We start from the raw sequence: 21,655 nt of genomic DNA, 5'->3' as shown, positions 1-21,655 counted from the left end.
CTTATCACTGCCTCCTTGAGGGCTGATGGCATCACTCCCTCCTCAAGGGAGGCTTTCACCACCGCCTTGATCCCCTCACCCAGTCTCTCTCTGCAGCTCATAATGAGCCAAGATGGGCAAGGATCAAGTAAGCAGGTGGTTGGCCTTACAGATGAAAGCACCTTGTCCACTTCATCAGGAGGAAGAAGCTGGAACCGATCCCACAAAACCAGTTTGCCACAGGCCGCCTCTTGCTCACTAACTGTATCCACAGCGTGCAGAGTAACACACCTAATCTGATCAATTTTATCTGCAAAGTGCCTTGCCAAAGCCTCACAGGAGGCCTTAGAATGCTCCAGTGGTTCCGGAGCCACAGGACCGACCAGGCCTGTGTTTGGATGTAATGAGATACAAAAAAGGAACAAATGTCCTTGAAATACACAATCCAGTTTGGAATCCAGCCTTAATTATAATAAAGTGTGGCCCTTTGAACCTTGCTATGATTCTTACACATAGACACCCTGAAAACTCCTTGTTCCTTCTATTGGAATCTGAATTTTGTCATGCTGAGAAGGATCCTCCCCACAACCCCCTTCCCTGCTTTTGCTTTCATGTGCTTAGGGGCATCTATGGCAGGGATTAGAAAACATCATGGGAGCGAGGTGATGCTTTTATCTCCTGGCACAAATAACCTCTCCCATTTGAGCACAGTGTTGGAGCACTGTGACCTGCTGCCCTCATATCAAAGGACTCTATTTATATTTATTTATTCATTCATTCATTCATTCATTCATTTCATTTCTATACCGCCCAATAGCCGAAGCTCTCTAATCCTGACCTGCAGCAGAGTTGTGTCATCCAGTGAGACAGGGCTAGCGTAACCCTGTTTGTTTTGTCCAGAGAAGGAACGGTACGAGACTGGCTATGACACCTTTTTCCCAGTGTCTAGAAATGATGCCCTATGCATGAAAAATAAAAAGGATCATTAACAATCCCATGCTAAGATTGTTAGCCCACGCAACTCTGCATCCCTCTCTGAATATGTTGCAGTATAAGGTATGCAATTGGATTAGAAAATTGCCAGTCCACTGTGGCTTGTGTGTAACAAACCCATCTAGCCATGTAAATAAGTATACATGACTGCACACTTGACACAAAAAAACGAACATTGCAACCAACACAAAAATCAGTTATGGAATCTGGGGAATATGAATTTTTGTTTCTTAAAAGTGGATACAGTCCAGCCAAATGCAAGCAATTATGAGTCATCGATTTAGAATGTTGGACTAGGTCCAGGAAGACCCAGATTCAAATCCCCTCTCAGCCATGAAGATTACAGGGTGTCTGGGACAGTCACTCCCTCAGCCACAGAGTCGTTGTAAAGATAGAGAGCGGGGAGACGTGTACTGCCCTGAGGTCATTGGAGGAAAGGTGAGATAAAAATATTATCTATATCTCTATCTCTCAGTACACAGCATCATCAGAAGTGTAATGTGATGCATGTTGGGGCACAAAATCCTAACTTCAAGTATAACCTGATGGGATCTGAGCTAGCAGTGACTGGCCAAGAAAGAGATCTGGGGTTGCACTGGACAGCTCGATGAAAATGTCAACTCAGTGTGTGGCTGCTGTAAAAAAGGCAAACTCCATGTTAGGCAGAATTAGAAAAGGAATTGAGAATAAAACTGCCAGTATCATACTGCCCTTATACAAATCTATGGTGCGACCACACTTGGAATACTGTATACAGTTCTGGTAACCACACCTAAAAAAAGATATTGTAAAGCTGGAAAAAGTGCAGAGGAGGTCAACTAAAATGATCAAGGTGCTGAAGCATCTCCCTTATGAGGGAAGGTTACAACAGCTGGGATTGTTTAGCTTGGAAAAAGGTGAGTAAGGGGAGACATGACAGAAGTGTACAAAATTATGCATGGTGTGGAGAATGCAGATAGGAAGACATTTTTCTCCCTCTCTCATAATACTTGAACCCAATGAAGCTGATTGGTGGGAGATTCAGGACAGATAAAAAGAAGTACTTCTTCATACCGCACGTAGTTAAATCATGGAATTCACTACCACAGGATGTAGTGATGGCCACCAATTTGGATGGCTTTAAAAGGGGGTTGGACAAATTCCTGGAGGGGAAGGTTATCAATGGCAACTAGTCTTGATGGCTATGTGCTACTTCCAGTATCAGAGGCAGCATGCCTATGCACACCAGTTGCTGGGGAACATGGGCGGGAAGATACTGATGCACTCATGTCCTGCTTGTGGGTTCCCTGTCAACAGCTGGTTGGCCACTGAGTGAACAGAATGCTGGACTAGATAGACCCTTGGTCCTATCCGGTATGGCTCTTCCTGTGTTCTTAAGTGATGCCTTGCTCAATCACCACTGTGCACAAAATGAGGACCAGCCTCAACTTCTCCACCCTTTGGTGCCTCAACATTTCCTGGCTATAATGGCATCTGCCACCCCACCCACAGGTTGAAGAAATTGACCATCCCTGATCTAAGAACAGACAAGCCCATGCGTTTCTTCAGCAGTGCATTTACACCACCATAACTGAGATATGTAGATGGCACAAAAAAGAGGACTAGGTATCAGATATAGACTATCAAGGGCATAGGTCAAAACTGCACTGGAAAGAAGTGAACTAATTCGCAGAGTGGGCATATATACGATACATTTAAACCTGTTTGACAGTCATGGCATCTTTCAAAGAATCCTAAAATTGTAGTTTTCTGAGAGTCCCAAGTATCCTTTGTTAAATGTCTCCAACTCCTTCACAGATCAAGAGTTTCTAAGGTTATTTCCTTGGCAGTAAACCATGACAGTTAAAAATGCTTGAAGCTGGTTTACATGTGTAGTGTTGACTTGCTGTGAGATTGTTTTGCTTAATTTGCAGGGTAGACACAGTGAACGGAAGGTTACTTATTGAGGGAATGTCCCACGTTCTTTTGCTTTCCTTGGGTAGGCATCATGGGTCACCAGGGACCTGGATTTGCTTGTACAGCTCATACACATTTGCTGGGAAGCAGTGGACTGTTCAGCTCTCAGGGGCCCCTCAATTCAAGTTTAGATAGAAGGCATGAGATCTCAGAGACACCTACCGTTTCTGGGGTACACAGAGGCCAGATGAGGACTTTCTAAAATGGCCTACACTTCCTAAAGAAGCTGGAGGGAAAAAGAGACAACACATCACATTTGAGGCCTCCTCCATACCAAGCAGTTGACAACATTTTAAACTATACATTATTTTCTCCTTTATCTCCAACTAAGAAAGGTGCTATCTAGGTAGTTGCCAGGTATTTTGCCTGCTGATACTTTGCCTCCAGAATTCCTTGCTGAGCAGTTTACTGGTTGATAGGGAGGGAAGGGGTGGAAGCAAGTTGAGATCACCTAGTTCCAGTGTCAGGATCAAGTCCCTTGGCTGGATCTCAGGAAATCCAAGCAGCTTTGCCTCAGAAATCCCAGCCTCCCTGGTAATGGGACTGATGTAGCTTCCTAGATTACTCTGGATTAACTGAATCTTCATTCTTGCCATCCTGCCTGCCTTTCTTGTTTCAATGGCCTGGTTACCCATCTCGGACTGAGACCAAGTCAAGCCAGCATGCTCCCGACACCTAGCAATCTCTAGACCTGTTACCCAGACAATTCTGGATCAAACTGGTAGAAATATTTCCTAAAGGTTCTTCCCTTTTATTCCCCAAGACTTGTAGCATGGCTACAGGATTCCTCATAAAGATGGAATACACACGACAATGGCTATGCTATTGATCCTGGAAAAGGCAGGAGGGTCCTCAGGTGTCATTGGAGGCATTCAAACAACCAGAATCAGCCCAATTCATAGGTTGCTGTGTCCCTGCAGCATTATAACTCACATTTCTCTCCAGGTGATTCATCCGCCTCTTCTTTAGGCTGAGGCAGCAGTAGCTGGATTCCTTTGAGAATAGTATACCTGATGATTGGATGATCCTCTGTTCAAGAAAAGAAAAGAGAAAGGCAAAGCAAAATATAAGGTGGGAGGCTTCTCAGTCTCACCATTCACAATTCTCTGAAGTATTACATCCAGGTACCCCAAGAGAAAGAATGTAGGCAAAACATCATGGCATGGTTAAAAGAGGTCTTATAGCAAGCATATTGCTAAACAAGGGACTGTTCTGAAATGATTTCAGATTTGAAGATGCCTAGAACTGTGTGGTAATAATGCAGACCAGGTTAGAAATAAATCGTCAATGTTTTCCAAAGTCTAGATTCAATCATTCTTTTGTATCATGTTGCAGTTTCTCCCTGTGTTTCTATGAGCATGAAAATAGAACTCATCCATACTGTTACTGTGGCATTGTTAAAGTTATGTACTCATTTAAAAATGCATGTCACATAATATCTCTAATAATATCAGACTAATCTTATATCTCTTTTTTGAATGGGTTACTAATTTAGTGGATTGTGGGAATGCTCTGGACATAGTTTATTTCAGCAAAAACTTCAACAAAGTCCCCCATGATATTTTGGTTAGCAAACTGGTTAAATGTGGACCAGATGATGATAGCATCAGATAGATTCATAGCTGGTTGGAAAACTGTACTCAAAGAATGCTGATCAATTTTGCATTTAGAGTTATCACCAATTTTTTTTAAAAGTAAACGTTTCTGCTCTGGGAAAATATTTGAGGCATTTCAAGGGAAGCAAAAGGAGTTTCAGTAGACTAGCAAAAAAGTATGTGTGTGAATATTTTGCACATCTCTATGTTGCATTCCTCAAAAAGTTATCTACTCAGAAAAGGCACCAAGGGCAAGAAAAGGACTATGGGCTAATTTTGAATATGTGGATTATATGTTAAAATGCTATTAATTGTAATTAATATATACCTGGATAACAGTAAAACATAATTGTTTCTCAGAATACATCCTAGGAAAACAGCTGGTAGTACAGACCCCTTAGAATCCATGCCTTCTTCTTTAAAAAAAAAAGGGGGGGGCGGTGGATTCCTGATCTTCTCACTGAGGAATTCCTGATAAGCTTCTAAGAAACCCCAGGATTCCATGGAAAACAGTTTGGAAGCCACTGATCTGGCATTACCTGCTTCAAAAAACAGTGAGGAAGCGACACAATAGAGAATGAACAGATATTGAGAATGTAAGAATAGTAACAGTTCCAGCACAGGAGGGATTATTACTGAAACAGTATTTCTCAATATTTTGGCATCTAATATACCATTTAAAAGAATCTCAACTTAAGATTCTTTGCTTTTGGTATGAAGTGGCAAAGAGATTAACAGCCCCAGTTCCTTGCACATGTGAGTGCCATTGCTTTCCATGGCTTTATGTGAGCCAAACATTCCAGAGGATAGTTAATAGGATGTGTGTAAATAAACAGCGCTGTTAGAAACATGCATACTTGAGTAATGATTTTTCGCACATATGTTGAAGTTGTCCTCATATTAGCAAATACTGGGAGGAGGTTCTTACATGATAGATAATTAGATACATAAATAGACAGACAGACACACGGTATATCTAGATATAGCTTAGGGAACGATCCTTTGGAAACACTATTAGGAGATATACAAGTTGTCAGAAAGTAGAATAGATTCTTTGTTATGAACTTGTTAACTGCAACAAAGATAACATTGGTAAAATATTGAAATTAAATATAGTTCCACTGAATGGTGATTAAGGAATGGGGGCTAAGGCTTGGTCACAGGAAAAGAGAAGCTAATTACTACCATTCAAACATGAGCTCAGACATAATAACAATTAGGCTAACAGAACTGTATATTGCAGTCACGAGGAACATCTGGCCCATGTGCCTAATCCGGCCTACAAAACTCCCCAACCCGGCCTGCAAGAAGCTCCCCTTTCCTGTGACCCCACCCCTCACCTCTGACTGTGGCGTGCTGCAGATGAAGATTGGGAGCTCTCCATTCCTCAGCTGAGTTGTGGAGAGGTCCCAATATTCATCCCCAGCACACTACGAAGAAGATGAAAATGCCCCCCTCCTCTGCTGATCTACATGGATCAGCTGAGGATGTGTGTGCCTGGTGCGTGTGTGTGTGTGTGTGAGAGAGAGAGAGAGAGAGAGAGAGGGAATGGGCCTATGGTGTTTCTGCCTATTAATCAGTGTTTATCAGTGAGAATTCCTCTTCTATACGGCCTTTCCCATAGGAGGCAGCACCTTCTAGCACACACACTCAGTACCGCTCCCTCCAGGAGCTTTTCATCAGGTCCAACGCACTTAATCCTTGAGCTGTGAGAGGACACACTGGCTTTATTCTAACCTATATTATTCCATTTATTACTTTACCCCTTTTGTACCACAAGCGGTAGGTGTAGGATTTTAGAAAAATAAATATATTTTTTTATTACAGCATTAAGATGATAAACAGTAAATAAGTAACTTTAAAACCTTCTATCAATATATATATATATATATATATATATATCCTCTCACACAGGCACACTTAATTTCCACTTTAGTCCTATACACACAAATCCTAGTCACAATTTATCTCTTCACAATCTACCTCTTCACAGACCCTCCCCCTCTTCCCATGCTGTCTGTATCCGTGTGAATCGTGTGTGTGTGCGTGCGTGCGTGCGTGTGTGTGTGAAACTGTGGCGGAGGGGGCATCCCAGCAGTGACTCCACCCATTTTGGACAATGGCCCCCACCCACTGCTGGTACGCAGTCCTTGATGTCTAGGCCTGGAGCCAATTCAGCCCTTGGGCCAAAAATGGTTCCCCCACACCCCAATATATTGGAACACAAATTATGGAGTTACACAGGTTCAACAACAAAGTGTTCCAAGATACTTTGAAAAGTCTTTATATAATGTGATATAAAATGTTCAGCGATGCAATTTACTCTGCATTATTTTGATGTATAGATATATAGACAAACCCACCAGCCTGGTCTAGTGCATATCTCATGAGGTACAGCAGATAGAAGAGAGAACATTGAAACTGCACACTCTGCTTACCTCCACTGAAACAGCTGAGCTTCCTAGTTGGCTTTGCGGAAGGTGGTGGAGGAGAAATTACTGGTTTCTCTACCTTCGGTTTTTTGAAGCCCTTCGTTACCTTCCAATGGCAATATCTGCAAGGAAAACATTGACACAGACACCTTTGCACAGGGATGGGAAAACCAGTGATTTTCAAGCTCACCTAAATTCTCTGAAAATCACTTCAAAGCTCAATTTGGCTTGCTCCTGTTTTTTGCTTTCAACCTGTTTTTCAACTCATTCGAATGGGGAAAAGCCTGTGTTTTGAACTGGAAAGTTCAATATGCATTTCTGGGCATATTTTTCAAAAGCGCACAAAAGTTTCAAAAGTTTCCCCCCATTGACTAAAGCATGAAAATGTGTAATTTTTTTTAAAATATGCATTTCAAAGTGCACATTCTAAAAAATTACACATTTTCTGAATGCGATCATAAATTTGGGAATTTGTAAATATTTCTTGAGGAAAAAACCATTCCACATTTGAAATGGTGAATGGGACATGTTTACATGATTGGTGAACAGAAACAAAACTCTTGTACATCGCTGGACTGGACAGAACACAGTTACTGATTGGGATAGTCCCAAAGAATGGGGAGATGAATCAGCCAGAAGGCTGATGGAGCCCTTGCTGGGCTGGCATACTTGGCTGATGTATTGTGTTTGGCTTGGTGGGTCACAACGTGTGCAAGCCTGAACTGGAGCGAGAGATCGCAACAAATTGTCCGGACGATGCATGGAGTCACACGTCTTTTGGGGGGATGTGACATTTCCTACAGCTGAGTGATAGCTTGTTTTCCTATCATAGATTATTTTTTTGTATGAAATAAGCATTTGCCGAAGGAGCAGGACAAGTTTAGCAACTGATAACTACACCTATTATTTTAACCAACTCCCCTGCAACCCGCACCCTTTTGGATCTGCTCCCTGTTTGCCCTACCATCGGGATTTGATTCTGTCAACATCCTGCCTAGTTGCAAAGACAACTTTGAGACAGATTCATCAAATCTGTTTATAATCCTTATTAAGACACATTGACTTCATCCATAACCATGACAGGTACAGACACACAGACACACATATGTTTAATCCAAGGGAGCGGACACTTACTTCTTCCAGAAGAATAACAAAACTGGGAAGATGGAGACTATTGCACCATGATAAAGAGTCCTGTTCAGCACACCTTCAGCAATTAAACTCCGAATTTGAACACACTGTGCATCTGTGAGGTTAACCTGGCCGCAGAAGAGAGGCCATATCAGAAAATGGATGGCAAGTACACCAATCTTCAGTTAGACAGAAATAAAGTAAAACATTTCATGGGACAACTGATGGTTGGTCTGGTCTCCAACCTCTGAGGTCCTGCCCTCTGACTAACGGCTCAACAGAATGCTAGAGCCTGCACATGAGCTTGCATTTTGTGGTTTTAAATACAGTTCTACACCACCTATGGGGGCATACCCTAAAACAGGGGTAGGCAACCTTTTTGGGCCATGGGCACATTTGGCAATTTGAGAAACTGTCTTGGGCACCACCACAAAATGGCTGCAATGGGAGGTGTGACAAAGGATGAGTAAACTGCCCAAAAGAGTGACTACAAGGCAGAGGTGGGGTCTGAGCCCCAACCCACTAAACAACTCCTTTGAATCCACAATTTTCAGCACTGACAGAAACCTATTTCACAGCAACCTCAGCTGCCAGTAAGAAAATACATTAATTAAAAAAAAAAGAGGGAGGGGTGTCCGCAGGTGCATTGGTGTCTATGGGCACCATGTTGCCTATGAGTATCATGTTGCTTACTCCTGCCCTAGAACATGACTTATACATGTTTTAAATAAATAAATACATCTAAAGTGGTCACAGTTGGTTTTTCATCCACAATGTGGACCTGGCTTTATAACTTGTCTTCCACTTGCCTTAGGCACTGGATCAGGCCTCAGTCTTGCCCTGTCCTGCCCCACCATCTCCCAGTCAAGACCAGCCTGGAACTCAATGGATCCTCCTCTGCAGAGGAGGATGCTATTGACCTCCACAGCCCCCATGAGATTCCAGGGGAGTCAGCAGAAACCAATAACTCCCCCCCTCACACCATGCCATCACCCTGAAAGATGCCCCACTGGGGAAGGCTACAGATTCAGGGGAGCCAACACACCCAGACAGGTCCCCCAAACTCCAAAACCACCAAAGTCATCCCTGGGACCCCAGTGAGTCTGAGAGGGAGCCCAGGATTGAAAGGACATTGCCTGAAGGCCAGCATGAAGCTTCCCATTCCTGAGCCCTACTTGAGAAGAGGAAGCCAGATCTAACACATGCTCTGGATTTTGGCCTTGATGATACACCAGGAAGGGGTGGGCAGCAGGGCCAGTTTCAGAGCTGCTCAGTTGGTGCCTAGCAGTTGCTGATGCTACATCTCACCCTGCTCAGCTCTCAACTGGACAGCTTTTCTGTTACCTTGAAAACTCTGGCCTCTGATTCACTGGACAGCTCCCCAGTAGGACTGGAGTGTGAGCCACACAGTAGTGTTGGTGGGGACCAGACATACCCTTCAGAATGTCTGTTCTCGGCACATATGCATTTATGCAGATGTGCATTTACCTTTGCCCAGTGCCTAGGACCACTAGGTCAACCCTAGATTTACGTAGGTGGTCCTGAGGAATGATCACATGGGATCTTAAACTCAGATGTGTGCATGAGAAAACAATGGCTCCCCTGTTATCTCAGAATGGTGCTACTGCTGTAGAACATTACTATAGAAGCATGCTGACCCTTACCAAAGAGTTTACAGATCACCAGCATTCCTGTGCAGTAGTTAAGGGGTGATATTTGAAAAGGCAACCACATCATAAATGCTTGCCTGTTTCCATCCCTTGACGTTGCACCCTCACCCCCACCCTGGCCATGCATGTACTGTGTCATGAACCAGATAAAAGGAAGGACTTCTTCATACTGCACATAGTTAAACTATGGAATTCACTACCACAAGATATAGTGATGGCCACCAATTTGGATGGCTTTAAAAAGTGGTTGGACAAATCCATAGACGATAAGGCCATCAGTGGCTACCAGTCCTGATATATGCTACCTCCAGTATCTTCGGCAGTATGCCTCTGTATACCAGTTGCTGGGGAACATGGGTGGGAGGGCGCTGTTGCACTCATGTCCTACTTGTGGGTTTTTTGTGGGCAGCTGGTTGGCCACTCTTTGAACAGAATGCTGGACTAGATGGACCCTTGGTCTGATCCATGGCTCTTAGGAGCCCCAGCATCTTCACTTTGCAACCCTATAGTCCCACTGCTTTGGAAAATTTGCTTCCAGGCCTCTTACCCTTAGTTTAGGTGGGATATCTGAATTTAAAAAGAGTTTGTTGATGGTGGCCACTTTGCTTTTCAGGAAGGCAATGTCTTTTTCTGTGTACAACCCAAGGGAGGCCAGCACAACCACCGAGTCAGCCAGGTGAAAAAACCTGGAGCAGGAACAGACAGACACAGGCATGAACAGAAGGAGGAGAGATGGGTGGGCAAAGGGGACAGCAACCCTTTGTCCAACACAAGAACGAGAAGGATTGCAATCAGTAGCTGCAAACCAGACACTAAAACTGGATTCAGATTGGGCATCCAACAGGCAATATTTGGGGTCAGTGAGCTGCTTCTTCCCTTGGGCTGTTCCCACCCCGATAATAGGAAAATAGCCATGTAAATTCAACACTAGTCCCATACTGGCCCCTTAATTTTGTGAACTGGTAGGAAACCAGTGCAAGCAGAAGCTCACTCAGGTTGTGATGGTTAAGCCCTGGGAGCTGACTATACATGACTGGTGTACTGAACATGTCAGAAGGAGAGAAAAAAACCACACACCATCTTTAACAGAGCCTCCAATCCAAACTGGTGTATATGGTACTACTTATAGCACAAGATTCAGGCTGCTCCCTCTGCAGGCCAAGCTAGATGTGATGGGGACAGACAAGTGTTTCTATTCACATGACTGTCCCGTTCACATGGAAAGTGGGATGGGGTCCCACTTCCACAGTACAAGAAGTCTGGATTACTGCAATTACCTCTCATCTGGATTATTGCAATGCATTATACATGGGGCTGCCTTTAAAAATGGTCTGGAAACTTCAGCTGATCCAAAACAGGGCAGCAAGATTGTTAATGGGGACCGGCCAATGAGATCACATTATGCGAGTACTTCTCCTGCTGCACTGGCTGCCAGTCCATGTCCAGGCCTGATTCAAAATGCTGGTATTAACATTAAACGCCCTAAATGGCTTGGGGTCAGGTTATCTGAAGGATCACCTCCTCCCATATGTAGCTGCCTGGACCCTAAGATCATCTTCAGGGGTCCATATCCGGGAGCCCCTGCCAAAGGAAATGAGGTGGGTGACTACCAGGAAGAGGGCCTTTTCTGCTGTGGCACCCCAGATGTGGAATGAGCTTCCTAGAGAGGCTCGCCTAGCGCCTACATTGTGCTTTTCAGGTGCCATGTGAACACCTTTTTTATTTTCCCTGCATTTTAGTGTTATAGCCTGTTAACTTTGCTGTTTTAAATCTGTTACTCTATTTTAAATTTCTGCATTGCTGCTAGGTTTTATTCTGGATGTACTTTTATACTGTACTTTTAAGCTTTTATATTTTATGCTAGTTTTATTCTGCACTTTGTGGTTTTAATTTTTGTGAATGACTCAGAGAGCTTCAGCTATTGGGCAGTATAGAAATGCAATCAATCAATAAAATAAAATAAAATAAGAAGTGTGTATAGCAGCCTTCCCAGGCTGGGACATGCTGGGAGCTGTAGTCCAACACATCTGGAGGGTGCCAGGTTGGGGAAGGGAGGTATATATAGCACAGCAGGGGACAGACTCACTCACTTCTCCATCTCCAGATAAAAATAGAGATCGTTGACCAGGAAGTTGACTAAGATGATGCGGGTGCCAAATATCTTACGCTTTGCTTGTACCACCTCGATGTCATCTGACCCACCAGAATATGCACCAGAACGCCCGCTAGGTCCACTCATGCTCATCCGTGTCTGAGCTCCTGGGCTTGGCAGATCTGGAGAGAGAAAAGGGGAGTCCTCCCATCACAGCATCTCTCACAATATCTGACTCCTGGCCACCAGTGGTGTAAACAAAAAAGAAGCAATTCATACATTCAGCACAACTAATATGCTTTGACACTAGAGGACTTAGGCGGTTTCATTAAGGTAGGAGAGTCCAAGCTGCTCTGAACAGAAAAGTCTTGGAGCAATTCAGACCCACTGTATCCCAGTTAATAATAATATCAAGCAATATTTGCTTTATAGACATGATCTCAGCTAAAGGTAGCTCTTTGGGAAGTAGCGTTAACATTCCTTTAGTCAAAGCATTCTTGAAAATGGGGCAGGGATGCCATGCGGGCAGGCAGAGCTTAAATAAGCAAGGGCAGGAAAGAAACCCAGGAAGACTCCTGCTATGACCTTCCCCAGGTCCAATCCTGTATGAGGTAAGAGACTCAGGACGCACTTTCCTTGTCGTTTTTTAGTTCCCGGTGGAGGAATTCTTCAAAGAGTTTGCGATGCGCCACATAACTCATTGCCTTCCGGAACCTGCAAACAGTCCTGACGAATGCAGCAAGAGCATACCAGCACCTTTTCTGGAGAAGAGAACATTGTTAGCTCTGTGCAACACCATGCAGCTTGTTCATCAACAAGACAAGAAGCCACTTTTCTTTTTTCTTCCTTTATTTTTAGCAAAAGCCTTCCATTTCAAACACAAATTTTGAAGACTTTTGACATTGAAAACTTCAGCTTCTGAAAACGTCCTATATTTTGGATTCGCGTGAAACTCCATTTCATCTCCAGAGCCTGGTACAGATACAACATTCCCAATCTCTCAGCCATGGATAGGAGATTGGGAACACTCATGAGCTCCTTCCTTCCCTCCCCTCTCTTTAGAGCTAACTATGGTGCAGCATTATGACTGCACTGATGTTAATGCTAACCATGGTTAGCTCAAACCAGAGTTTATAAACCCACTTCTAACCACGGTTGGAAAGGGAATTGAAATCCTCGCCCTCCTGTGAGCCTGTCAAGCTCATATTCACTTTTAGGGTGAGATTCTGGTCAGCCAAGTCAGCAGGTCATAGGCCTTTTTAATTTCAAATATAGTATAGATCTAAGGCAGAAGGAGATAAATGCAAATCCCCACTCCACAGCCTTCACTCACCATCTTATCCTTTATCATGGAAGCCCGCCTTGACTTTCCACCAGGTGGAACAAATGAAAGATCAGTCTCAGGATACAAGCCTTGATACATTTTAAACCTGCCAAGTCCAGCAAAAAAGGAGAATTAGTTAAGGTGGAATTCATTTGCTCCCTAATTTACTTGTAGTCTGTCCGTTTGTCCTGGTCCTTGCCCAAAGCATTTTTGATGAAAATCTTGGATGCAGCAAACAGATCCTGTCTCAAGATTGGGCTGGCACATGATTCCACACTCCTTAAATCCTCCCCGTTAATGTATTTAGGGTGCAATCGTATGCATGTTTAGACAGAAAAAAGTCCTACAGCATGGCTGGCTGTGGAATGCTGGGAACTGTAGGACATTTTTCTGTCTAAACATGCATAGAATCATGCCCTTAGTAATGTATATGCATTATATAAATTGGGCTCCATTTTGTGGAAAGTCAGAAAAAAGTCCTACAACTCCCAGCATTCCCCAGCTAGCCTTGCTGGGAGTTGTAGGACTTTTTTCTGTCTAAACTTGCATAGGATTGCACCCTAAACCAATCAATGTACGTGGGTGATTCACAGAACAGCAGGTTGGAAAAAGGTGGATCTCTGGCCAAAGGAGCTTAAACTAGCACTCCGTTGTAATTCCTTGCCATTCTGCAGGCCACAAATGTGATGGAATAGATCATCTCATTGCTGTCTTAGGTTGTGTTATATCAAAGCCCTTTCCACCATGCCTCACAAGTTTGACAATATGCAAAACAATATGATTTTCCATGATTTTACTCAGGCAGAATTTGGTTTTAAAAAACAAAAACCATGCCTGTCTTTACATTTCTACTTTGCTCACCATTTCTCTTCCAGGATCTTCATGACTTCCATTTGTGCTGTGACCAACATGGGAACAGTGACTAGATATGCCCTTGGGATCTCTTTGATAATGTCAGCATCGCACTGCAGCAGCTTCTCTAGGTGAAAAAATAAGCACACACACTTCCCAGTATTTCTTAGTTTATTTTTGCCCCTTGGCAACACTGCAATATGGGGTAATGCTGTGTGGATATATGACCATTAACAGGCAGTAACTCATGCACAAACTGCATGTAGCCATTTGGTAGGCCAGCTATCTATATTATTCTGCCTAGTGACAAGGAGAATTTTACCACACAGCAGGTCCACATATATGGAAAAATGGTTATCTGTAAGATTGCTTGCTTTCTATGCAGGGAATTTAGTTCTGCACTGCATGTCAAGCCATGAACAACTTCAGAGTGATGATTCTGAGAGGACAAATATATTTCATGGGTGGGTAGTGGTGGAACAGGTCATTTATGAACCTGTTCACTGCATAGTCTGTTCCTACCTTGGCGCCATTTTCCCCCAAGTCGATTCCTGTTTCATTTTCACTATGTGACCCCAGCAAATCAGGGACCACATAGTAAATATAACATCACAGTGAGAGCAAACATGCCCTCAGTCACATCAGAATACGCAAAGAAACATGTGTCCAGACACACATTTGTACTTAGATGTACATTCCAGCACTCATCCAGATGTACCTCTGAGCTGATACTCTTGGTTTTGCTGCACAGATTCTTGCTGAAATATAGTGCAGCAGAACAGGAAGAATCAGCCTGGTGATCTTCCTTTCCCCAGAAACGTTTTCACACCCTTGCAAGTGCCCCTGGAAAAAGTGACTGAAAATGGTGGGTGCAGTTTGAGGAGCATGAAAATGCTCACAAAACTCACTCCCCCCACCCTTCCTTAGCTCAAAGGGAAAGGCATTTCTCTGAGAATCTGTGGTTCCAATTTCCAGTTTCCAGCAAAAGGCAAGGGCAGGGCAGAAGAAGAGTAGGAAGCATGGTGGTGAGGACCAAGGTGGAAGCAACCAGAAGGTGCCATTCTTGCTGGGACTAGGTAGCCAAGTATAGAGGAGCTGACCTGTGAGTCCTAGAAGGACAGAGACTAGAGTCAGATGGAGCAAAACAGCTGAGCCACACAAAGGCCATGGTGGAGGCAGTGTCAGTTTGCAGCCAGGGTCTGAACTGAGAAATCAGCCCAAGTGGAGCAAGGGGTTGAGAATGCACAAAGGCAGGGCAAGCAGAGAGCGAAGCTGACAGACTGAGAGGGAGGGAGGGAGGGAGGGAAGCAGTGCAATGATAGGCAAGATGATGGGCAGAACTCCTCCATCAAAGCTAGGGAGTCACACAAGCAAGAGCAGAGTCTGGCTTCTTTCAGGTACACCCAGGCCTGACCAGGAAGGATTTCTAAGCAGGCGAGATCAGGAGCAGGAACCAATGGGCTTTCCTGGAGGAGGTACTGTGCTGGGACCTGGGAAAGCAATGCTGCCCTTTCTCCCTCTGCTTGTAGCCTTCTCCAACCTGGTGTTCTCCAGAGGTGTTGGACTACAGCTCCCAGAATCTCCCAGCATAGCTGGCTGGGGGATTCTGGGAGCTGTAGTCCAACACCTCTGGAGGGCACCAGCTTGGGAAAGGCTGCTCTACTTGCAGCCTCAAGGGTCTACCACAAAGGGTTCTGGTGTATCACACACATGTCTGGAGACGGTGAGTGGCTGGGTGGAGAGGAATAAGCTGAAGCTGAACCCTGACAAGACCGAGGTACTTTTGGTGGGAGACAAGAGGAGGCTGGGGGATGTTGACCTGGTGTTGAATGGGGTACGGCTACCCTTGAAAGACCAGGTCCGCAGCCTGGGGGTCATTTTGGACTCCCAGCTGTCCATGGAGGCTCAGGTGTCAGCTGTGAGCCGGACAGCGCTGTATCTACTCCATCTGATACGGCGGCTGCACCCCTTCCTTCCCGACCATCTGCTCCCATCGGTAGTACATGCCCTGGTCTCCTCTCGTTTAGACTACTGTAATGCGCTTTACGTGGGGTTACCCTTGAAGACGGTTCAGAAACTGCAGCTGGTATAGAATGCGGCAGCTCGCCTGATTAAAGGCAGCCGCCAGCGAGATCACATCACTCCAGTGCTGAAGGAGTTGCACTGGTTACCAGTTGTTTTCCGGGCCAAATTCAAGGTGTTGGTTTTGACCTTTAAAACCCTATATGGTTCTGGCCCAGCCTATCTTAAGGAGCGCCTCCAGCAGCACCAGACAGGCCGCTTCACAAGATCAGCCTCGGATGGCCTTCTCTCTGTCCCATCAGCCAGGACAGCTAGACTGGTGGGGACGAGGGAGAGGGCCTTTTCTGTGGTGGCCCCCACTCTGTGGAACTCCCTCCCTAGGGAACTCCGTCATACCCCCTCTTTAATGAGCTTCCGTCGTGCATTAAAAACGTGGTTGTTCAGGGAGGCATTTGGGGTGGGTTAGGGTATTTTAGAAAATGTTTTTTATTGTAGAATTTTATTGTTTTAAACTGTTTTATTGTATGTTGTATATCGCCCAGAGTGGCTGGGTGACCAGCCAGATGGGCGATTAATAAATTTAATAATAAATAAATAATAAATAAGAAGCTCCACATACACATCCTAACCTATAAGACAGGTGGAAGCTCCTGTAGCTGGCAGACCCAGGGGCAAGCTGGCCTATCTCACAGGTTCCAGAGCCTGGGGCTTGATTTGTGGGCCAGAGTGAGATGGAACAGGAGCTTGGCCTACGTACCAGGTGGGATAGCGTTGAAGAAGAATGTCCTGACGCAGTCATTGATCTGAGCACGCTGAACCCTGGCATTAGGCTCGTTCTTGAGTTCTTCTACAGCCATCCAGAAAAGGAGTGGGCCTTCGGCATAGTGCATCTTGAGGAAGTGCCGGAAGTAGTCCAAGTGGAGGGGGCTCTGCAGCACCTCCGAAAAGTTTCTAAAATGGCAAGGAGAGACCAGGCAGCAAGGGGCACCATCTCTTCTGTTCAGATCACACACAGATGCCCCGGGGAAATATCCCAGGTTGAAAATGATGATGGAAAACAGAAACAAATAAACAGAATGAAGATTTCCCCATCCCTCCCCACCCACCCCATTTTAAGGCGGGTTACAGAATGAAGATTTCCCCAATCCTTTGACCTCTGCACAGTGTTAGGTTCCTGAAAAGCTCCTCTTTCCTTTAAAATCAAGTTTCTGGGCCTCATGAGAGCCAGTGAAATGTAGTTGTCAGGAGCGCCCTAGCTGCCTCTTGCAGTCCCCACCAATAGCCAACTCAGGACACAGATGATGAGGAATTCTTTCCGAGACTTTATTCCTTTATTCCTTTATGACTCTTTCAGATACAAATCACCAGCGACTAAGCAAGGAACTGCACTGGGGAAAGATAGCAGAGTAGCCTAAGCTCCAGGTAAAGCCGTTGGTCCCCGTTTGAAGGAGAATCACGGGAAGACCCTGAACTTATGGGCTAGGGAGAGATCCTCCCTCTTTCCCTTGGGTCCTCGGGATGCGACCATTGTTTGCACGCCAAACGAGTGCTACGCCTCCTTTCCGCACCCTCCATCTGTTGTCGCTCCTTGCGTCTGCGCCGGGCATCCAGCAAGCCCCCCTCCAGCGCTCTCTCACTGCCAGAGTCACTATCTATCCCAGGAATGCTGGCAGGAAGGAATCTCTGCCAGCTGCTGTGCTTGTGAGAGATGAGCGAGCTCCTCTCCCACGGATTGCTGTTCCTCCTCAGAATCAGAACTGTTCTGGGGCTCTATTGGCTCAGTTTCCACCCTGACAGTAGTCGATAGGGTGTGGATTCACACCAGAGAGACTGGGTGCAAGTCCCGCACTGAGCTAGAAAGGTCACTGGGTGAGCTTGAGCCAGTAACTACCTTTCCGCCTAGCTGACTTCACAGAATGGAATGGGGCGATCTCCACGTACATTGCCCTGAGCAATCTGGAGGAAGGGACGGATAGAAATGAGATGAACTGAGGGCTGCCTGCTTCAAAACATCCAGGCACTGTTTGAAGAAAGACTCCTGCTTCCATGTGGCAGAGGCCTTCTGTGACCTTTGTGGCTCCCTGACCTTCCTTCTAGGCTTCTCCTAGGGATGTCCCTCTATGCTTACATCCCCCTTCTTCCATATGTACGACCACTTTTCTTTCTGATCTCCTCTTGCTGTCCTTATTACTTTGGGCCAAAAATGTCCAAACAGTGCAAAAAAACACAAATACTGAAGTTGGCCCGTTTAACAAGCTCATGAAAAACAGCAGGATTAAATCTCCACATTTGCATGACTTGTTCTGAGCACAGAGCTCTGCCTCCTTCAATGCAGGACTGGGGAGGGTCTTTTCTAGAGACACAGCTGTTTGCATTTTCAGAAGGCTGAATGTGGGCACGAGTGGGGCACCCTTGCTACCCGTGGTGTACACACTCAATCGTTGTGTTCGACTCTCACATACTTTAAATAGATTTGCAGGTTTCAGAAGCACTGTAGCAGCTTTCCCCAGTGTTCGACTGCAACTCCCATAATTCCCAGCCAGTGTGGCCATTGCTGGGAATTATGATAGTTGTAGTCCAACAAATCTGGAGGGCACCAAGTTGGGGAAGGCTGCACTGTAACCTTTACAGCACAATCCTTTGCATGTCTACTCTGAAGGGAGTTCTACTGAGTTCAATGGGAAGGGTGTACAGGGTTGCAGCCATGAACCTTTAAAGCCTATCTGACAAGAGATGGTGGTATGGTCATTGTGCAGACCACAGACAACAACACCTAAATTGTCGCCCCCCGCCCCTGCACTGCCCACATTCAGCTCTCTGAAGACCTGCCTGTTCCTACCCCATGAACATCCTGGAGGATGGTATTGGTAGGAGAGTACAGGCAGTAACCAAGGACCAAACTAGACATGATATTAATTATGTGACTGCAATTAACATGCACGTTTTTGTTATATAAATAGCAGCTGCCCTGACCAAAAAAATCCCTTCTCCTCTTGGAAGCTGCTGTTTGCATTTCAACGGAAGCTCCCACTGGTGCCAAAGGAGGCTTCTCTTGAAAGACAAAGAGCAGCATCAGAGCCAGCCAGGATGAGTTCCTTCCCCACCCCCACCATCCTGTGGCTGATTAGGGTGGCAGAGAACAAAAAAAGGTGCCCGTTATTTTCACAGTTCTCCTCAAAAAAGGTGCCCGTTAATTGCATTCATTCAATTCTCCTCAAAAAAGGTGCCAGTTAATTGCATTTGCTCAGTTCTCCTCAAAAGGGTGCCTGCTAATTGCATTCACACAATTCTCCTCAAAAAAAGGTGCCCGTTAATTGCATTCACTCAATTCTCCTCAAAAAAGGTGCCCGTTAATTGCATTTGCTCAATCTTCCTCAAAAGGGTGCCCGTTAATTGCATTCACATAATTCTCTTCAAAAAAAGGTGCCCGTTAATTGCATTCATACAATTCTCCTCAAAAAAGGTGCCCATTAATTGCATTCGCACAATTCTCTGCATGGCTAGTTTGGCCCTGAGCACTGGAACTGAACAGCACGACATATCTCTATGGTGTAATACCTGGGCTTCAAAAGGGACTTTCTTGTGGTAGCACCCTTTCTCATGAAGGACAAACTTGATCTGGTCCAGTGGAGGCTCCTCCTTGCCACCAAGGGCCGAACAAACACTCCTACAGGGGAAATGAAGTAGTATGCCCAGGTGAATGCAAGTCTTGTCATAACAACCCCTGCAAGGCCGACTCTTGGGAGCGAGTGATGCTCAGAGGATTTTAGGCCAAGGTTAAGTTCTCAGGCAATGACCTTGGCAAGACCTCATGAGTTTAGCAAGGACTGATTTCTGGAGGCAACTCATTAAGGTTGCCTGCAGGACACTTTCTTTCGTCTGCCCTTTTCTTTTTCCTTCTCAGGGCAGAGCTAGACGTTACTAAGACATGCATGTGCTGTCATTCTGTAGTCTCTCCTGTACTTGAGCCTCTGCCTTAGCTTAGTTCTGTTCTCCTCCCTGCTTGCTCAGGAGCCAGATTAAGAGCATTTTTACACCAGCCTAAAATCCCTCAACTTTACCAGGGCTTTCTGCTTCCATTTTAAATGTAGGGTCACTCCCTTTAGGCGTGCTTCTTTCCCCCGCCCCTTTCCCCTTATCTGCATGTTCTATATGTTTAATTATACAACCACTAGACGGCACTGTGGTCTAGGTCCTCTTATCACAGGATTTCCTCTTTTTAGGAGGGAACTCAATGCGCTGTAATTTGATAGTTCATTATCTCCGATCTTTTAAAAAATGGGATAAAGGTAATTTAGCGCAGGAGATGCCCTGGAGGTTGACAGCGTCATGTAAAGGATTTGCAAACTTCGGTGAGTAACCAATCTCTATAGCAGGATAAAAGCCCCATGTGGAGAAGCCCTAAGACTACCTTGTTTCCAAAACTGCAGGGACTCACCGCCTGATGGACACCTCCTGCAGAATGCCCTGAAGTTCTTACTAAGAAGTTCCACGGCCATCTTTGGGTTCAATTGGGCCAACTCCTCAAATGCCATGCTGCTGTAATCTGTTGTTATGGGAGAAAAGAAGAAGCAGGGAGGTTATTAGCATTTTTGGTCCCTGCAGCCAAGACAAAGCGATTGAACATTGAGAGTTTGTGTACACCCCACACTTGAAAGTTTGGGAGTCTGTGTGTAACGGAGCATCATGTACATATATTGTTATGTTGTTAAAAACAGGATGTTGTTAAAAGCAGCTGAGATGGGATCACAAACATAGGCCATTGCGGTTAAAAGCATACCCTCTGGCATTTCACGTATGAAATAGGAATGGTATACTCTTGTCTACCTGAAATCTCCCCAAGTTGGTTCTAGTTAGTTGCACTTAGATGCCACTGAAATCAGTGTAAAAACTTAGCCATGGCTAACGTGTATCAGTGATTTCAATAGAAATGAAGTGTGACTACTTTAGTCTGGATCCAATCCCCTATTCTCACACCAAGGATCACTGTCTGAGCTCCGCATACAAACACACCCCTGCTGCCCATTCCTGCTTTACAAATTGCTGAAGGCTCTTCTCTGCTTTCTGTACACAATATTCATTGCATGGACTCTGCAATACCCTGTCCTGCTGCAGCTTAGAAAGCAGGGGATGTCAGTAAACTGGCCATAACAACAACAAAAATCAAAACCTTATAAATGTTTAATCTCATAATGGATCTGATTATGCTTATAAAACTACCTGCAACTCAGACACATTAATCAAATAGCTTGCTATATCTGGATAGGTTGGCAAAATGAAAGGGAAGCTGTATACTGGCATTTTGCGTCCATGTGCATGCTGCGTTCAGGTGCATGTACACTGGAGACAAGATGCATGCACCTCCCCCCCCCCCCGCCGCCATACCTCCCAGTTCAGAAATTTAATTTCTAGAGAGAAAGAGTATGGAGCTGAAGTCCAAAGATGTCTAGTGCACATTTAACAAAATTTAACAGCAGTACAGAATAGGGTGTTTTGAGCATATGCAAGGTGCCTGTAAGAGACTGCTGGTTCAGGGTCCTTCTGCAGGTTGTCTGGTCACGGTTCAGGGTTTTAGCCACCTTCTCAGGATCACCAGAGGAAGGAATTAA

At 45.1% G+C, this 21,655-nt stretch overlaps 1 protein-coding gene across 1 annotated transcript in view; it reads right to left on the bottom strand.

The window, feature by feature from the left end:
• Positions 1-3,086: 3,086 nt before the first annotated feature.
• RGSL1 (regulator of G protein signaling like 1) overlaps positions 3,087-21,655 on the bottom strand; it is a 44,900-nt gene continuing 26,331 nt past the window's right edge. The window contains exons 10-22 of the mRNA XM_084851618.1: positions 20,485-20,592; positions 19,605-19,713; positions 16,804-16,997; positions 14,034-14,151; positions 13,182-13,278; positions 12,480-12,609; positions 11,847-12,030; positions 10,304-10,442; positions 8,090-8,214; positions 6,962-7,077; positions 6,654-6,656; positions 3,862-3,957; positions 3,087-3,154 (exon numbers count right to left, since the gene is read on the bottom strand). Coding sequence (XP_084707744.1) covers positions 3,087-3,154; positions 3,862-3,957; positions 6,654-6,656; positions 6,962-7,077; positions 8,090-8,214; positions 10,304-10,442; positions 11,847-12,030; positions 12,480-12,609; positions 13,182-13,278; positions 14,034-14,151; positions 16,804-16,997; positions 19,605-19,713; positions 20,485-20,592 — 1,487 coding nt within the window. The remainder of the gene's footprint in view (positions 3,155-3,861; positions 3,958-6,653; positions 6,657-6,961; positions 7,078-8,089; positions 8,215-10,303; positions 10,443-11,846; positions 12,031-12,479; positions 12,610-13,181; positions 13,279-14,033; positions 14,152-16,803; positions 16,998-19,604; positions 19,714-20,484; positions 20,593-21,655) is intronic.

The sequence above is a fragment of the Heloderma suspectum genome, chromosome 4 (genome assembly GCF_057233095.1).
Source record: "Heloderma suspectum isolate Gila_16-S chromosome 4, 16-S_ref, whole genome shotgun sequence".
Lineage (NCBI taxonomy): Eukaryota > Metazoa > Chordata > Lepidosauria > Squamata > Helodermatidae > Heloderma > Heloderma suspectum.
The sequence above is the reverse complement of the archived record's forward strand: the minus strand, read 5'-3'. Positions and strand labels throughout refer to the sequence as shown.